General features: G+C 39.4%; 1 protein-coding gene across 2 annotated transcripts in view; it reads left to right on the top strand.

The window, feature by feature from the left end:
• The window catches only part of mapre2 (microtubule-associated protein, RP/EB family, member 2), an 87,359-nt gene that overhangs the window by 58,256 nt on the left and 9,875 nt on the right, over positions 1–19,228 (top strand). For both annotated transcript variants that reach the window (XM_020531140.2, XM_048595455.1), the window contains exons 3-5: positions 7,572–7,717; positions 11,748–11,955; positions 15,659–15,798. In XM_020531140.2, coding sequence (XP_020386729.1) covers positions 7,572–7,717; positions 11,748–11,955; positions 15,659–15,798 — 494 coding nt within the window. The remainder of the gene's footprint in view (positions 1–7,571; positions 7,718–11,747; positions 11,956–15,658; positions 15,799–19,228) is intronic.

Raw genomic sequence — 19,228 nt, 5'->3', positions numbered from 1 at the left:
ACATAGAACATAGAACATAGAACATAGAACATAGAACATAGAACATAACAGCGCAGTACAGGCCCTTCGGCCCTCGATGTTGCGCCGACCTGTGAAACCAATCTGAAGCCCATCTAACCTAAACTATTCCATTATCATCCATATGTTTATCCAATGACCATTTAAATGCCCTTAAAGTGGGCAAGTCTACTATTTTTGCAGGCAGGGCATTCCACGCCCTTACTACTCTCTGAGTAAAGAACCTACCTCTGACATCTGTCCTATATCTATCACCCCTCAATTTAAAGCTATGTCTCCTCGTGCTAGCCATCACCATCCGAGGAAAAAGGCTCCCACTGTCCACGCTATCTAATCCTCTGATCATCTTGTATGTCTCTATTAAGTCACCTCTTAACCTTCTTCTCTCTAACGAAAACAGCCTCAAGACCGTCAGCCTTTCCTCATAAGACCTTCCCTCCATACCAGGCAACATCCTGGTAAATCTCCTCTGCACCCTTTCCAATGCTTCCACATCCTTCCTATAATGCGGTGACCAGAACTGTACGCAATACTCCAAGTGCGGCCGCACCAGAGTTTTGTACAGCTGCAACATGACCTCATGGCTCCGAAACTCAATCCCTCTACCAATAAAACCTAACATACTGTACGCCTTCTTAACAACGCTATCAACCTGGGTGGCAACTTTTAGTGATCTATGTACATGGACACCGAGATCTTTCTGCTCATCCACACTACCAAGAATCTTACCATTAGCCCAGTACTCTGTATTCCTGTTACTCCTTCCAAAGTGAATCACCTCACACTTTTCCGCATTAAACTCCATTTGCCACCTCTCAGCCCAGCTCTGCAGCTTAGCTACGTCCCTCTGTAACCTACAACATCCTTCTGCACTCTCCACAACTCCACCGACTTTGGTGTCATCTGCAAATTTACTAACCCATCCTTCTACGCCCTCATCCAGGTCATTTATAAAAATGACAAACAGCAGTGGCCCCAAAACAGATCCTTGAGGTACACCACTAGTAACTGAACTCCAGGATGAACATTTCCCATCAACCACCACCCTCTGTCTTCTTATAGCTAGCCAATTTCTGATCCAAACCGCTAAATCACCCTCAATCCCATGCCTCCGTATTTTCTGCAATAGCCTACCATGGGGAACCTTATCAAACGCTTTACTGAAATCCAAATACACCACATCAACCACTTTACCCTCATCCACCTGTTTGGTCACCTTCTCGAAGAACTCAATAAGGTTTGTGAGGCACGACCTACCCTTCACAAAACCGTGTTGACTATGCCTAATCAAATTATTCCTTTCTAGATGATTATAAATCCTATCTCTTAAAATCCTTTCCAACACTTTACCCACAACCGAAGTAAGGCTCACTGGTGTATAATTACCAGGGTTGTCTCTACTCCCCTTCTTGAACAAGGGGACAACATTTGCTAGTCTCTAGTCTTCTGGCACTATTCCTGAAGACAATGACGACATAAAGATCAAAGCCAAAGGCTCTGCAATCTCCTCTCTAGCTTCCCAGAGAATCCTAGGATAAATCCCATCCGGCCCAGGGGACTTATCTATTTTCACACCTTCCAGAATTGCTAACACCTCCTCCTTATGAACCTCAATCCCGTCTAGTCTAATAGACTGTATCTCAGTATTCTCCTCGACTACATTGTCTTTGTCTTTTTCCTGCGTGAATGCTGACGAAAAATATTCATTTAGCACCTCTCCTATCTCTTCGGACTCCACGCACAACTTCCCACTACTGTCCTTGACCGGCCCCAATCTTACTCTAGTCATTAATAGGGTATGAAACAGATTTTTTTAACTGCATTGACTTTGAGATAGTCCACACACAATTGGTGGTTACCATCTGGTTTTGGCACCATTAGTAGGGGTGAGCTCCAGTCACTGTAACTCACTTCAATAATATTATCTTTAAGCATGCACTCAATCTCTTTGAATCTGTGCCAACTTTAGAGGGTTAATTCTTTAAGGATGTTGCTTAATTGGAACAGCATTTTTATGTAAAATTTTCCAATTAGTACTTCCTAGCTTGTTCCCATATATCTCCCCATGTGATTTGTAATACCTATTCAGATCATTTTGATTTCTTTCCTCTGGAAAATAGCTCAATGTATCCCAATTTTTGAGAACTTCCTCAGTTTCCAATTTAATTTGAGGAATGTCCAATTGAGAATCCTCTGAGCTTGGTTCTTCACTCTGTGGTGTAACAGTAGCACGTTGTCCTTTTTTGCTTTCCTCCCCTATCAAAATCCCTGTTGAGCATATACACATGACACACATTGTGAGATTTCTATTTGACGTTCTTACCAAATAATTCACCTCACTCAATTTCCTTTTGATTTGATAAGGTCCACTAAATCTTGCCTTTAAAGATTCACCTGCTACTGTAGTAACAATAGCACTTAATCTCCAGTAACAAAATTACAAATGTTTGATTTCTCATCTGCTTCCTGTTTCATCACATGCTGTGTGACTTTCAAATGTTGCCTAGCCAATTCACCTGCTCTATTTAATCTTTCCCGAAAATTTGATGCAGTCCAAATATGTGTTCTTTGAAGCCTGACTCTCTCCAATTTCTGAATTAATTTTCAGTGGTCCTCTTGCCTAATGCCCCACAGCTAATTAAAATGGACTAAATTTAATTGATTCATTAAGTGCACCCCTAACTGTAAAAAGTACAAATGAAATTCCTTTATCCCGGTCCTTTGGTAGTCTTGACCATAAGCCCTCCATGTAGACTTTAATGTTCCCTGCAATTCTAGATGGCACACAATGGATTTGAATTGTCTTATTCCAAAGCTATCCATAACTTTCTTCAATAACTTTGTAAAATTTGAACCTTGATCTGATTTTGTACTTCTGTGGGTAGTCTGTATCTAGTATTAAAAATAAATTGAGGAACTCTTCCACTGTCCTTTTCAGCTGTGATACTGTGTAATAGAATGGCCTCAAAATCTGGGGGACATGTCCATTATGGTCCAAAAAGTTCCAGCTTTTTGTTTTAGTAGGCATCCTATGCAAACAATTAAGACTCTTGTAAAAAGTTCCTTTTTAATGTGGGAATAGTATCGATGGTGCTGGTTTTATCACTGCCTGAGGTTCTCCAATTACTTGGCACATATGACATGTTGGGTAAAGTACAGCCACGTCCTTATGCAGCCCCAGCCAACAAAAATTGGGCCCCGACCCAAAACATCAACTTTCCTGCTCCTCATGCTGCCTGGCCCGCTGTGCTCCTCCAGCTCCACACTGTGTGTTACAAATAAAAAAAAAATGTTTTTGTATTTTGGCTTGAGTTTTCCTTACTCTCAAATGACCACCTGTGGTGGGGTTAATTCATGTGCTACCTGCAATGACTCCATTCTGTAATCCACTAGTCCTAGAACTTGATGTCCATTTCTTACCTGCCTAAATATGTGATGGCCTCCATTTCCTTATCAGGACTTCATTTTAAGATAGTAACGTCCTGGGATAAGCTCAGATTTTTCTGTATCTGCTTTTTAATGCAACTGCTTTAGCTTTTTATCTTTCTGTTGTAATTCAGCTAATTACACAATTTAAAAATATCCACTTATCCTCCACCTGTTTGGTTTTGTTTGTTTTTCCTCAACCATTTGATCAAAGAAGGTTTCTAAATTGAACCTTGACGTCCTCATCTTTTAATCTTTAATTTGTCCTCCTGTTTCCCCTTGTGGATTTGTGACCTTGTTACCGGAGCCAGGAAAGATCCCAGGATATATTTCCTGTAACACCAGTTGCCTGATTTTCCCACTGACTTATCAATCACATTAGGCATCACTTTCACCTGTGATCCAGCTATATCACCAAAGATAAACTATATTTCTTGAACGGAGACTTTCTCCATTTACCCTACCACACTTTTCACCGGACTGTCCAACCTCCCTTTATATAATGGAACATTGCTCTTCTCACCATGAATTCTGTATGTCACCACTTTTCCTGGCAGTACGCCTTCTGAATTACATATCTCCTTATCTCTCACCATCAAAAATTGACTTGCTCCTGTATCTCCTGGCATACGTGAGTAAACCATACCCACACACAGAGATCTGGCATTTTTTTTTCTTAACAAATCCCTGACCGGGTTGTACATTCTTTCGTACCTATTTAGCTTCCACTGTGTTTTCCTTCACCACTTCAACAAAACTCACCATCTTATCCTGTTTTCCCACATCAGTCTTCCCAGTGCTTTTTCTGAACTGCGACTTCATGTGGCCTACTTTTTTTACAGTGAAAACACCTTAGGTTTTCTCCTTCTGTTTTCTCCCCCTCATGAGCTTCCTATGCTAAACTATCCTTACTATCTTCAGTGAGATCTCCTTTTCTCTTATCACCTGCGGATTTCTTTCTTCCCCAGTTTCTATTCCTCTGTGGCTGAAATTGATGTCAAAAGGCAGACTTTGATTTATGAACCAACTCAACCATCTGCCACTTCCGCTGCTAATCTTGCAGTCTTAGTTCTCTGCTCTTCCAAATGATTTCTCACTACTTCAGGAAGTGAATTTTTGAATTCCTCCAAAATAATCATCTAAGAGCATCATATGTCTGATCTATTTCAATGCCCTTATCTACCTATCAAAATTACTTTGTTAATCCTTTCAAACTCTGTTCATTTGACCAGGTCTTCCCTACATTTCTAAGATGTTGTCTGTAGGCTTCTTGTATTAGCTTATGTACAGTCTAGATGGTTTTTTCACCTCCTCAGTTACCACCTCTGATAGTGATGCAAGTACCTACTCGTTCTACCTACCAACTTTGTTTGGATCAACAATACCCACATGATCTCCAGTCATTTCATTTCATTTGTTTAGCCACTTTCTCAAGTGAAATGAAAATGATTTCTACATCCTTCCTTCTTGTTGAACTTTGGCAACTTACTTAAACAGATCTCCACCATGCTACGATGGGATTGCTCTCCATTACTGTCCTTATCATTATGCTACTTTTTACTACTTCTGCCATTTTAAGTCGACTTTTGAGTTTTCAGTTCCAACCTCAAGTTCCAAAACACTCAAAATACAGACAAAATAAAAGAAAATAATTGGTTTAACTGTGTAACTATCGAAATGCTTAAAAAAAAAAAATACATTAGCTACAACTAAAGTATTCTAGTATCAATAACATCCCATAGACGCCCTTAGCAAAGGTAAATTCAGTAAAGTAGATTGTCTCACATGCAGTTCTGGCAGGAGAAAGAGAAAGCAGAGGAATAAGAACTTCCACATTCAATTTCAAGACCACAGCAACTGCTACTGAAGGCTAAAACATTTTTTTAAAAAAAAAGTAGCCCTGGTGGGAACCTGCCTCTACCCATTCGGTCTGCTTCTATTGCTCCAATGTTTCTTAAAAAAAAACCAAGGTTTCACAAGCTATTTACAATATTGGCTTTGAACAGAGTGGTGTGCACGTCTGTTGCAGACTTTCTTCATCCTTTTTTAAAAGTACAAAATTCACCTCTTAATGCCAGGGTATCTTCACGTTTTAGTTTTCCATTCTAATTCCCAAAATATTTTTCACATGCTCTGGCAGAATGAGTGTGCAATATCATTCTTGTTGACCACTAACAAGGTTCATAGAGAGTTCTGGTGTCATGCAAGAGATACTTGCTTGGATATATGGTGCTTTGGTTAATTTGCATGCTGCACCACTTCCTGCATTAACTAGGATAATTTGGTTATTGAATAAACACAGCAAAGGTTTTGTCTAGCCCAATGCATGTAACTGAACTCCAAGCCAGGTGCCTTTTCAAAAGGGTCAATGCAAATCAGTCACCTCTTGCCTTTGTGTGTTTTGTAAGTTTTTTTTTTCTTTTAAATAAGCCATAAAAATCCTTGATGCAGTAACAGATTTTATTGAGACATTCCCAATGCTTTTCCTGATTCTGTATGTCCTAGCTTGCTTGAAAGTGTTTCAGTGGTTCTGAAATTGTCCCTTGCATATAAAGGTTCAGTTACTTAGGCACTTTGATTAGCAGTCAACTGCAATAAACTTCATGAAGGTGCCTACTTTCACAAATTGAGTTCAGCTTTTCCAGTCCAAGCTACGACAATAATGTGCTTCCTTCCAGTCTCGCCCCAAGGCATGCACACTACCTTCAGAGTATTGTGCACGCATTTAGCATAGCTTGGCTTTTCACTAGGGATCTAAGATGGGATGTCAAAAACCGTCTTTGTCAAACCAAATAATGTCTTCAGGCTGTCTCTACGGTTTGATCAGATATAACAATAGTCACATTTGTGCTTGTGGTACAGAGATACACTATGGAATAGCCTTCAGCAGATCTTGCTACAGGGACCACATTGTTGGGGAAAATAGTAACAGATGTATCCTTGAACAGGTAGGGAGTTGGTGGTAGAACTGTTATCTTGGTGTCTTTCCCCAGTAATTGAAATAATTGAAACATTTTTAACATTTTAACTTCATGTTCTTGATCCTTTCACCAACTATTAGCATAGTTATCTAAAATAGTACAGTATGAGAAGACACTTCAAGATTGAATGAATGAACTTAGCTATAACCGATGCAGTAGAAATGTACTAGCATAGATTTTATTCAGAATATATTTCACATGCTCTGGCAGGATGAATATGCTATATCATTTCAATTGAAATTAAATTTATATAATTGTCCGGGTTTTTAATCGAGAATGTTTCCTTTTATCAGATCTTGGAGTATTTAAAAATAAACCTTCAAACACCAAGAAGTTCTTCACTTCAAATTTTGAGTATTTTTGCTAATGTTTGATATCATTTGGTTTTCAGTTATTTCGGAAGATAGTCACTTCATGCTGTGCATTTTCTAGGATTTTCAGCCCAGCAGTGCATGTTGCATTTTTTAATTGACAAGAATACTTTTAATAATTTGGCCAGGCCTTTGTTTACCATTTGATCGGCATTTCTGTACCCCTGGATGCAATTTGTTCTTCATTGATTCATCAGTTGCTCTTGTGGAATTGCTTTAATGACAAACATCACAACAATGAGAAACTGACTAAATAAGGTTCACCTAACTTTATGAAAGATCTTAGGTTCTCACATATGAGCATTTAAACTTAAGTTTTGAACTGCATTTTAAATACCTGGAGATGGTTTTTGGAGGATGTGTCCCATGACTTAAACTTTAAAAATAATATCTGAAATTGCATACATCTTGCACATGTCTTGCTTAAATCTGTGAATAAATGCATCTGCTAAACAAAAAAACTCTAATATAACATGTTGAATGAGCAAGGTGAGTGACATAGAATTATTCATGGGGGGGAAATTAACTGCATTACTTAGAAAAGAAACACTCCTGAGCCTGAGAGGGGTGTAGGTTATCCTTTACAATTGCAATCATTTTGACCTTTTGTATCTTATTTATTGCCATTTATTGAGTATGTTATTTTGTCTGCTACATTCCATACAACTGGAAAATGCTGAAATGGTCCATTCTGAGACCATCAGTGCTATTCTCTGACAAACATTTTAAGCGGCATCATGAAGCTTGTTCATTCCAATTTTTGTTTTTGTTTCAGGTGCAGCATATTGCCAGTTTATGGATATGTTATTCTCGGGCTGTATTAGTTTGAAGAAAGTAAAATTCCAGGCTAAATTGGAACATGAGTACATACACAATTTCAAACTGCTACAGGCATCATTTAAGAGAATGAATGTTGATAAAGTAAGTAATGGTTTGAAGTTATCTAGACTATAGTTAAGGCTTGGATTTTTCATTGCCGTGGAACATTGCTTTGATGTTGAAATTGTACTTGGGAGGTGGGGGAGTGTTCATGCATTGTCAGTGAATTAAGAATAAATTGTTATGTTCATAAATCATTCTTCAATAACTAGTTTCTGGGAAATCATAGATATGGTTTTTCAGATGCTTTGGATGCCCTGCCATACTTAACAATGAGTGGCAGCCCCACAGCTATTTAACGCTTAAAGGAGTGTTAATTGGATAGAGACATGATTTTCATCCCAACTCAGTTCCACCTTGGATGCATTTTAAGTCATCAAGCACCTTCTCTGTAATATGGGCGCTTTTCAAGATATTGCTGTTTATTTCCCCAAGGTCTCTAGATTCCACATCCTTCTGCACACTAAATACCAACGCAAACTACTTATTCAGTATCTAACCCATCTCTTGCGGTTCCATAAAGAGCTAGCCTTGTTGATCTTTAAGGGGCCCCATTCTCTCTCCAGTTACTCTTTTTTGCCAATGATATATTTGTAAAATCTCTTTGGATTCTCTTAACCTTATCTGCCAAAGCTATTTCATGTCTCCTTTTTGCTCTCTTCATTTCCCTTTTCCCTTTTGAGTATACTCCGACTATCCTTATACTCATCGAGGCATTTACTAATCATTCAGCATTCCCTACACCTATCAGCCTTGCTGTTCACACTAATAGGAACATACTGCTTCTGGACTCTCTATCATTTTTGAAGGCCTCCTACTTTCCAAATGCCGTTTTTACCTACACATAGCCCCGTGTAATTGACCTTTGAATGTTCTTGCCTAATACCATCAAAATACCATCAACACCAATTTAGAACTTTTATATCAGGTCTATCTTTTTTCCACAACTATTTTAAAGCTAACAGAATGTTGATTACTGGCCCCAAAGTGCTCCTCCCACTGATGCCTCAATTACTTGCCCTGTCTTATTTCCCAAGAGAAGGTCAAGTTTTGCTCCTTCCCTAGTGGGTACGTTTACATATTGAATAAGAAAATTCTCTTGTACGCACTTTAAATTTCTTTCCGTCCAAACACTTAACATAAACTGGGACTGACCTAGTGTTTGGAACGTTAAAATCCCCTACCATTAGTATCTTAAAATTTCTGAAAGTTGCCTGAAACCTCCTTACGTATTTGCTTCTCCATTTCCTGCAGACTGTTTATAGGGGGCGAGGTGGGGGTGGAGGAGGGTGCCTATAGCATAATCCCAGTCAGGTGATTATTTCTTCACTGAATGTACTCCTAGCTGTAATGTTATCCCTAACCAGAAATCCCACTCCCCTCCTGTCTTGTTCCCCCGCCTCCTTTCTATCCTGCCAAAGCCTCTATACTCTGGAACGTTTAGGTGCCAGTCCTGCCCTTCCCAGAGCCACATTTCTGTAATCCCAGTCCCATGTTTCCAACCATACCCTGAGTTCATCTGCCTGATCTGTCAGGCCTCTTGCATTGAAATAAATGCAGTTTAGTTTCACTTTTTGTTCTCTGCTTTGCTGCTGTCTGCCTTGACTTGTTCCTTTTGTCAACTGAGCAAGCCTCAGACTTCTTTTCGTTCTCTCTCTCTCTCACTCTCTGGGTTGCCTCCTGAGTAGCACTAACAAATTTCCCCTCCTGGATATTGGCCCCCTTCCAATTCAGGTGCAAACTGTCCTCCTGAAACAGATCACCTCTACTCCAGAAGAAATTTCAATGATTCAAAAATGCAAATCCCTGCCCCCTGCACCAATTCCTCAGCCACACATTAATCTGCTTTATCCTCCTATTCCTACTGTCACCACCTCATGCCATTGAGTAATCCAGATATTACTACCCTAGAGGACCTACTTTTTAACCTTCTGCCCAGTTTCCCATATTCTCCCTTCAGAACCTCATCCCTTTCTCTTCCTGTGTTGTTGGTACCAAGGTATACAACTACTTCCTGCTGGTCATTCTCCCTTCGGAGAATATTCTGCACCTTCTCCGAGACTGTCCTTGGCTCTGGCACCGGGGAGGCACTAGAGAAGCCAGGGGTGGAGGAATACCCTAGGAAGATGTTGGTGAGGTGGACACCATGGCCTTTTTTTGCCTGAGCAAGGTGAGCTGTTTGACTTCTGCCTACCCCTGAAATGCTCCTGCCATCCTCAAAATTGAGGACGGCAGAAAGTGGACCTTCACTGGCCAATAATTGGGCACTCAAATAGAGTAAGGCTGGGCATGCTGTCATTTTTAAACAGTGCACTCTAATTCTGGCTTGTCCCTCAAGAGGAAACGTGTTCAGCATAAAGGATCCTTGCATTCTCGTAAGATCACCTCTCATTTTCGAAACTGTTATGGACAGGGATACTTTGGATAGAGATTAGTTCCCATGACATAAGTTTGCCTCTGCCTCTGCCTCTGCCGCTGCTGCCTACCCCCACCCCACCCCAAACTGTAACAGTTGGAGAGAGTGCCACATTATATCTCTGCAGGCAGCCCAGTGCAATTTTAGTACACTTAAGCACGTAACCGAGCAATGTTGAGGCTCCAACACGATTAAGACATCTGGTGGGTGGGATGGAAATCCTGCCCCTTAGAACAATTGGCCAACAAGGAGTTAACAACATTGATGGAAGTGCCACTGAAAGTAGAGAATACTCCTGGTAATGCTTCAAGGCCTACCTAGAGGATCAAAGAGGCCCTGGTGACAAGTGATTGGCAACTCCCTACCTGCCCAATGAGGGGCAAGAGAACTGAGTGAAATAAGGGAAAGATGAAACTGTCTGTTTCCTTCTTCCCCTCCCCCTCAAATCAAACGATTGGATGCTGAGTGACCGAACACTCTGAACACCACCTACGAATGCAGACAACCTCCAGAGTGTTTACTGGGCTTCAGCTGAGCCAACTTCAAAGCAATCCAGTGGTTTCTTCTTGCATTCTTTTAATTGTTATAAATTAGGAATTAATTGTATTCAGGTTATGAGTATTGACTGGAGGCTCAACTGGTACTGCTTTGCATATTTGTGACTGACATGGCAGAAAAGACTGAAAAAGGCTTTTTGGCTGTCCAGTAATAAAGACAATACTCCAGTATTTAATCCTTTACTTGACTATCCAACTTTGAACCTTCTCTTGCTCACCAAAAACCAAGAATCTTGGCAATCTGCCCTTTGAGAGATTTTACATGTTCTTTGAGCGCTGTTTGCATTATTTTATCTTGTCACAAAGTTCAGTACTTAAGGGATGGAAATTATTTGTAAGAGCTACTGGTTTATGCTCATTATGGAACTGACATGATTGTACATGTACTGGCTTTACCTAGGGCAAAGCAGAACTGCGGCACATTTTGGGAAGTATCCAGTTGTGTGGGGAAGTGCCTCCTTGTTCGAAATCAATACTGACGTCATTTCATTATGATATCTTGCATTTGGGAATCCAGAAATTAAATGTGGAAAACACATGCATACGTGCAGCATACAACAACAAATTAATTTTTGTAATTTTGTTCTGCACGCTATTCTGAAAAATAAATTCTTTGCAATGTCATGGTAAAGCAACTTCCCATCAAAGCAAAGAAAGAATATGCATTTTTCAAATTTCTTTGTGATCTCTCAAGAGCTTAACAGAGGTTGATGTCCATTTGAAGTCTCATCACTGACGTACGTAAATGTTGTTTTTGTGTTGAAATGTCATCGTTTTCTGCAAACTTGACCTTGCATTCTTTCATATTCTTCTTTTTTGTCCCTTTTTTTTATAGTTTAAATTTTTGACATGTGCCTGACCAGAATCGTTTTGTTTATTTGTAAGATGAAATCAAGTGTGTGAAGCTATATCTTGGTTTATTCCAATTGTGAAATTTTTTGAATTTTTGCTATATGATTATTGTGCTCATTTTCATTTTGTGTATCCTCCACAATCTTGCGTATGGATTTAGTTATTTCACGTAGTCCTATTTTTCCTGGCTTTGATTAGATTATATGCACATGCCATTAAATAAAATTGTGCATTTATTTTTATTTAGGTTATTCCAGTAGAGCGGTTGGTTAAAGGTCGCTTTCAGGATAACTTAGAATTCATTCAGTGGTTCAAAAAGTTTTTTGATGCAAATTACGATGGTAAAGAATATGATCCTGTGCTTGCTCGACAAGGTCAAGATGCTATTCCACCACCTAATCCTGGTGAACAGATTTTTAATTTGCCAAAGAAGGCAGTCAGCTCTCCAAGTGCAGGTAAGTGTATTCAGTGTTTGTAAATATGACAAACTGTAAAATACACATATACTATCACCTCTGCTTGTTCTTTTGCTCATGCCATCTTGATAACAATGTTCAGTCTTTTCCTAATTTCAGCTTTTCTGTAATAATCATTCAGTTCAACTCCGTATCCCAGGTATCCACAGTTCATCAGCATTGTGGTGGCTCTCAATGATATCTTCTGCAAACGGAGGGTCTGTATGCACAAGTACAAGTACAGTTATTACTGTTATCCCTCTGCTGTTATCAAAATTGTAAAAAAATGGATGAGTCAGAAATCCTGTAGCAATTGCTGAAACAAACTGTTTTATTCTTGACAACATGCACATTTTCAGCATTAATTTGTTTTATTGCCGGCTCAGAATGAGCCTTGTGGTGGGCGATTTTGCAGTTCATTTCAGTCTTGAACTTAACTTTGTGTTTCACATAAGATCCATGAGAGAGGCCACCATCTTCTGCCCCTGTGACATTGCCTACTTAGACTTCAACTTCCTCCCGCCAGTAAATATTGCTGAACTACTTGTGTTCTTCATCTTGTAGATTAATTTCTTGTATGCCTTTTATTTTGTGTAGGTTTTTTCCTGCTCTCTTTCCATTCCAGTATAGGGGGAAAAAAGGTGCTAACGAAAGCCTGATCTTTAAAATTGACCTCCAACTGTAGGAGTGTTCATTCATTTACAGTATTTATGGAGCACCTTTTTTAAATGTGATTAAAATGTCCCAGAGCAGGTACTTAACAGGAACATTATGAATTACAACTCAACACTAGGCTACCTGAGGTGGTATCAGGCAGATAGTCACGTATGTAGTCAGCAAAGTAGACTTAAGAGTGTCTTAAAAGAAGAAAGAGAGGTGGAGAGAGTTGGGAGTGAATTCCAAAGATTAGCAGCTGAAGACACTGCTACCCTTTTTGAGCTGCAATTAAAATGGGGAGATGCACCAGAGACCAAAATTAGAGAAGCACAGATATTTCGGAAGGTTTTCGGGTAGGAGGGGATGTGAGGGTTGAAGATACTGAACTTGAAAACAAGAATGAGAAGTTGGAAATTAAGGCATTGCTTAACCAACATAAATTGATCAGCACAGGAGTGGCAGGTGAGCATCATGCAAGTTAGGCTACAGACAGCAAAGTTTTTCGATAACCAAGTTATTTAAGATAAAATGCCAGTGATCAACCAGACATCTGATGGAACATTTACCTTTTAAAAGCAAAAAGTGAGGGTTTTGGCAAGTGATCAGCTGAGGCAGGTGGGAACTCGGGCAGTGTTGTGTAGGTTTTAACTACATGCTCTTAATGATGGTGTGGATCTGTGTTTGAAGCTTATTTTAGAGTCACATCTGGCACCAAAGTTGTGAACTGTCTATCTGATTTTGAGTCTTTGACAGTTCCAGGAAGAAAGATGGAGCTGATGACTATGGAACATTGCCTTTATTCCCATGACAAAAACTATGACTATGTTCTTTCTTATATTGGAAGAAATTTCTGCTCATCTAGTACCTAATGTCAAGCAACCAGTCTGATAATTTAAAAATGGTGGGGAGTTAAGATGGGTGGTAGTGTTAGGCCTGGGTGTTGTCACTGTACATGTGAAAATTGATGCTGTGTTTTAAGATTATATCACTGAGTAGCAGCGTGTAGTTGAGAAAAATGGTGGTAAAGATAGATCCTTGGGAGATGACAGCAATAATGCAATGTGAGAGCAGTAAGAGAAGTCGTTGCAGGTGATTCTCTGCTATGATTAGGTAGAAGCAAAGGTGTTTGCAGTCCCATCCACGTAAAAAGCTGTTTGATAAGGACATTGTGTTCAATAATGTGAAAGGCTACGGACAGATCGAAGAGGATAAGGCCGGTCCTACAGGCTGTCATTTGTAAATTTAAGGATTATTTTGGTTCTGTCAGAGGTTGGAACCCAATTGGAGAGATTCAAGCTTGGGACTCTGGAAGATATATTATTAATAGCTACCTGCTTGTGTGTTTTCTTGATGTGCTTGGACAATTAATGGGAAATGTTTCAAGATTATACCAGTTTTTCTTTAGGATAGTTCTTCTGTTGGATCAAATTGTTGGATGTAAAAGGGAGCACGTAGGAGACATTTTCAGGGTGCGGCAAAAGATTATTTGAGTAATCCAGTGCCATTCTTAGTGAGTAGATGGGAGATAACCAGTGCAACTCGGAACCTCCAGCCAATTTCTTAGTATGTAGCACTGCAGCAGCTTTGAAGTGTTTCCAATCGGCTTGATCTTGAACAGCTGTTTGACATGCAAATGTTGTGTGTCTGAAGTAAAGAGAGCAAAATGAGTTCTGTCACAATTTTTGTGGTTATCCAATAAATTTCCTTCATAATGAATTTGACTTTAATGAAGCCATGGATGGTTAGATGAAGTGTCGTGGCAATTAAGTTAGTAAATCTGCATTTGACCTCAATAAATTTGTAACATAGCATATGGATTAATGCTCTTGTGCCTTTTTTAATATTAAACTATGCAGTTTGATACAATTGCACTAAATTTTCCCCAAATCCTAAGTTGACAGTTCCTTACTTCTGTAGTCTCTTGTAATAGAATTATTCCTGGAATGTGAATGGTAAACCACTAGATCTTTTCTACTTACTTATCCTTAATGCAATTGATGAATTTTATCTTGTATATGCCATATTTCTTCCCCTTCTCTTTTGACCGTTAGCTCGGAATTGGCTTCTGATTCTGCTAGCTTTCCATCTAGTGACTAACTTTACATTCATTTCATGTGCAATTTTTTGCAAATGTTAAATGTTTAACAAGTTATCAACCAAAATTGCTAATTATACAGTAATGTTATCTTTTATGTACTAAGAAAGCTTGTAGAGCACAAAATTGAGAAAAGCTATCCTCTGAATTTACTGATCGCACAATTTTAATGCACATGTTGCATTAAAAGATTAGAAGTATACAGTTAAATGCAACTTTCTACCAAATGTCACTAAGAATTGCAAGTTGCCACCAAGCAGTTGCCATTTTTTAATGAGCGTTCAGGGTTAAACAAAAAAGCTATATTTTTTCTTCCTGAGTGATATAAGGTCATTCAGAGAGCCTCCTAATGACAACTGAGGAAACCAGATTAATGTATTTCTCAGCTACATAATGTTAAAGATATCAAAACTGATTAGATCAACACTTGGTTCACTTCATCCATCGACTCTATGCTGTTTAAATAGTTTGTAGAAGAGTTAATTTTGATTTGAAAACGTTTTAATTTTTTTATAATCTGCAGCTGTAACTAATATTATTTCCACTTAAATTTTACAAAGCAATTTCCAATGTCATAGGTGAAAACCTCTGAAAATAATTGAAAGCCTCCTCACATGACTGGGTAACATTTAAAGCACCTTCCATGCAGTTGTTTTGCTTCTGATTTTTCAACTGTTCCCTATGAAAAAAGTAGTTAAACATGTATGTCAATTTGCAAGAATGTCCAAGTTTTCATATTTAAACTGAGTGCTAAGATTTTGGTTCTTTAACACTAGTTGTAACTTGGATACTTTTTAATTCCTCATCAAGTTAAATGAAGACTGAATTTCTATCATTGCTCTCCAGATTACAGAGCATATAAAGCTGCATGAAAGTGTGACTTGTTTATCATAATTTACATTAACTTTAAAAAAAGTTGTTCAGGTGGTTCAATTTGTGCCCAAATGGTAGGTGCTGCTGCTTCAAAAAGCACTCCATCTCCTAAATCAGCGTCAACACCATCTAGGCCAACTTCAGCTCAAGCTAGAAAGGCACCAGGAGCAAAAAGTGGTGGTGATGCAGAATCACATATTGCACAATTGAATGAGCAGGTATGTGGTAGTAAGTCTAAACTTTCTAGTAATTATCTATTCGGAAATGATGAGTACTATCAAAGTGTAGCTGAAGTCTAGTCCTGATGAGCATAAATTCATGGTTAAGGGTGTTTTTTTTTTTTTTTTTTTTTTTTTTTGTTGATTTTTGTTGATGAGGTAGTGGATGCTTTTTCCTCTTTACATTTCTCTTGTCAGACTTCAGATGTATTCAGACTAGCAGTTCGTTAGCAGGACTACGGCTATCTGTCATAGCCACCACCTGTCAACTTTCGGATTGATCATGATCTCTTCTGCCTTAGACCCTGTTCTAAGTCTATGACATGATCTATTGAGACATGATCTTTTTGTACAATCTGTAGTTGGTGTGATTGGGGCTGTGTAATCTACAGATAAAGCCAATTTTGAGCCAGATGATAAACAGTTTTATTGAAGTAAAAGTTGGTAATAGGTGTTTAATCTTCAATATATTTTCTTTGTAGATTTTAAGTTTGATCTGTCAACTTTATTTTTGTGCTGTAGTGCCAGTTTTGATCTTTGAAGCTGCTGGATAATAGTTGTAAACGGGTCAAACAGGCAATTTATTTTCTTCCTCAAAGCTGTATTTGCTAACGCCATTATTTATATCTTTTAAGGTAACAAATTCATTAAGTAGGTCTTGGTCAATGACTTCTTTGGCATGACTTTCTGTGGCATTTTAAAAAGTACTGAATTAATGAAATATTGCAATAAAAGACACAAGCAGTAGATTACATAACATTTACATTTGCTCCCCCCTCAAAATTGTTGTGATTCTTTCTATATTTATAAGCAGCCCTAATTAAGGCATTAAGACAGAATAACTTGCATAGAACTAATTCCCACCTCCAAACTGGAGTTGGTCAGTATATTTAACTCCATAAGTGTGAGGCATAACTAAGATTCTGTATGAAAATAGAGTAGGTATACTGATCTGCTTTTGAATACTTCCTAGTAATTGAACACACATCAGCAAAATGAGTTTTAACCAGCACTCCAGAAATTTGTAAAACAAAGTACTTGGTTGCTTAACCTGACCACCAAATGCAGTAATGGTTACGTATAATCTAAAATTACTCGGATAATGTTAAGATGGTAATGTTACATCACACAATTTGCCTGGACAGACATGTCACAAGAGGTTGGCTTTCTAGACCACAGAATTGCAGGAGATCTAGGATAGCCGTGTACAAGTTGATCCTTTGGTTATCTGGGGTGGTGAGGTGAGTGACATGCTCTTATTTGAGACAATGGCTTACAAGGTATGGAGTTGTACTTGGTGTGCATGCATTATGCATATTTTGATTAAGTGTCAATCACTGTTACTTCTGCATCTTTGTAAACCAATGATCAGGTCAGTAGAAAACAGCTACAAATGTTTTTATTTAAATTTTTCACTCTCAAAATTGCTGCTTATGCTGGATAAATAAACAACAACCACCAAGGTGCAGAGATGATTTCTTTTATGTAGCATTGTAAGGTATACCACTTGATTTCTTAAATCCTGTTATGCCAAACATATTTTGGAAGATAGTTGGGAGCTAACTCTTTGCTATTCTCTTCATTGAATAAAATTGAATAGACCAACTTTGTGATAGTAGAATGTTGGTAACACTGTCATGACACTCTGGCTACTGCTTTGGTTAAGAAGAGTGCCCAATAATTTCATACAAAACAAAAGCAAAATACTACAGATGTTAGAAATACTCAGCAGGTCAGGCTGCATTTATGAATAGAAAACTAGAGTTATCTTTTCAAGTCTGTAACCTTTCATCAGAATTACTGACCCAGTCTCAGACCTGAAATGTTAAGTAACTCTGAGTGGAATCTTATAGGGAGCGACATGGGCTATGGCAAGATGTGTGACAGAATCAGGTGACAAAGTGGCAATGCCTAGCTTGACCTAGAGATCAACTCGCTTGATTCACAGGTGATTCTTGCTATGCAGCAGCAAGCTGCCAGTTGATGGAGAGTGACCCTTGTTAAACACTGTTTTAACATGACAAGGCACCTTATTAATATTCAGACTGCCACCTTACCAAACTTGTCAACAAACTAGACATCAGGAAAACTTAAGGAGACCAGAACATGTACCTGGCAGATTCAGTTCGCTGCCTGCTCTAAACTACCACCGTATTGGACATGAACAACATCTTGGGGCGTTATTCCCAGGCACTACCTGAACACACTCTTCTTCCTTAGATGACCATCCAGGCACTTGCATTATGCACTGGGCACGGCATACTGGTAGTCCAGTGCAGGGTGTCCCAGCCACTTGCATTGCAACACTGCGGTTGGGACAGGCATTTGGCTTGCAAACTGTGCTGGGCTGCATCTCGGGGTTGTTTGCTTGCTTTTTTGGCACTAACTCTATTAGTACCTACTCACTTGCTCATAGTATCCCTCCCTTGCTACGTCCATCAGCGAAGTTGCAGAAATGGGCAGCATGCGTTGTTGTCAGTAGCCCTCAGTCTAGTGGGTGCACATCTTGCTCAATGGCAGGGTGCTACATCAATTTCACATCTGCTTCCCATGCCATTAGCTTACACAGCAAATGCACTAAATGTGTAGTAAGCAGAGAGCCATGTATTTAACTCCTAAGGGAAGTCGTTATCACTGAAGTCCATTGAGCCACCTGTCAGTCAGGGGGTTTGGGCATAGTAAGTTAAGGGAAGTCTCCCATACCTGTTGAGGACATTGGTCACAGTCATGCATCTGGTCAGGGGGGTGATCTTAGACAGGAAGTCTGTGCCTCTACAATCTACAGAGTGGGTTACAGTCGGGCCATTGCAGCAAGTTTGGGAGCATAGGACTAATGCAGTCAGGAAGATATGTTGGGCCATGGTCAATCTGTTGGGTCAGCCCACAGAACCTAAGGGGGAAGAAGGTGGGTCAGCAAGTATGGCCATTATTGTGGACCTTGGCAGTTTAATCTTTGGAACTGGGAGCTGCACACTTTGGACAAAGGTGCAGTATAGTTGTGAAGGGGTCAGCTGAATTTTGAAGGCTGGAAAGGGTGTAATGCTGGAGGTGATCCACAGTAAGAAGCATCCGGGCTTCTGTGGGGAGAAGGTACAATGCTGAAAGTCTGTGCAGGAATGGTAGGCAGGTAAAGCCAAATATAGTAGGGTTGAGTTGGGACATTAGGAAGTATGAATCCTATGAATTGGCTAATATCAAAGGGATGTGAATATCTGGGGGCTCACCAATTTGGGTCAGGCTGAGGCTGGAAGTGCTCGCAGCTGATCACTCGGTGTTGCTTTGCATTGTGCCTTTTTGATTCCGGCACGATGAGAAGAAAAGGCTGAGACCGCACAGTGGACGGGATAAGTGACTTGACCTGTGAAGGGGGCTTCACCCATAGAACGTAGAATGGTACAGTATAGGAACAGGCCCTTTGGCTCACCATGTC

The sequence above is a fragment of the Rhincodon typus genome, chromosome 4 (assembly GCF_021869965.1).
Source record: "Rhincodon typus isolate 14 chromosome 4, sRhiTyp1.1, whole genome shotgun sequence".
Lineage (NCBI taxonomy): Eukaryota > Metazoa > Chordata > Chondrichthyes > Orectolobiformes > Rhincodontidae > Rhincodon > Rhincodon typus.
This window is presented reverse-complemented; position numbering and strand designations above follow the sequence as displayed.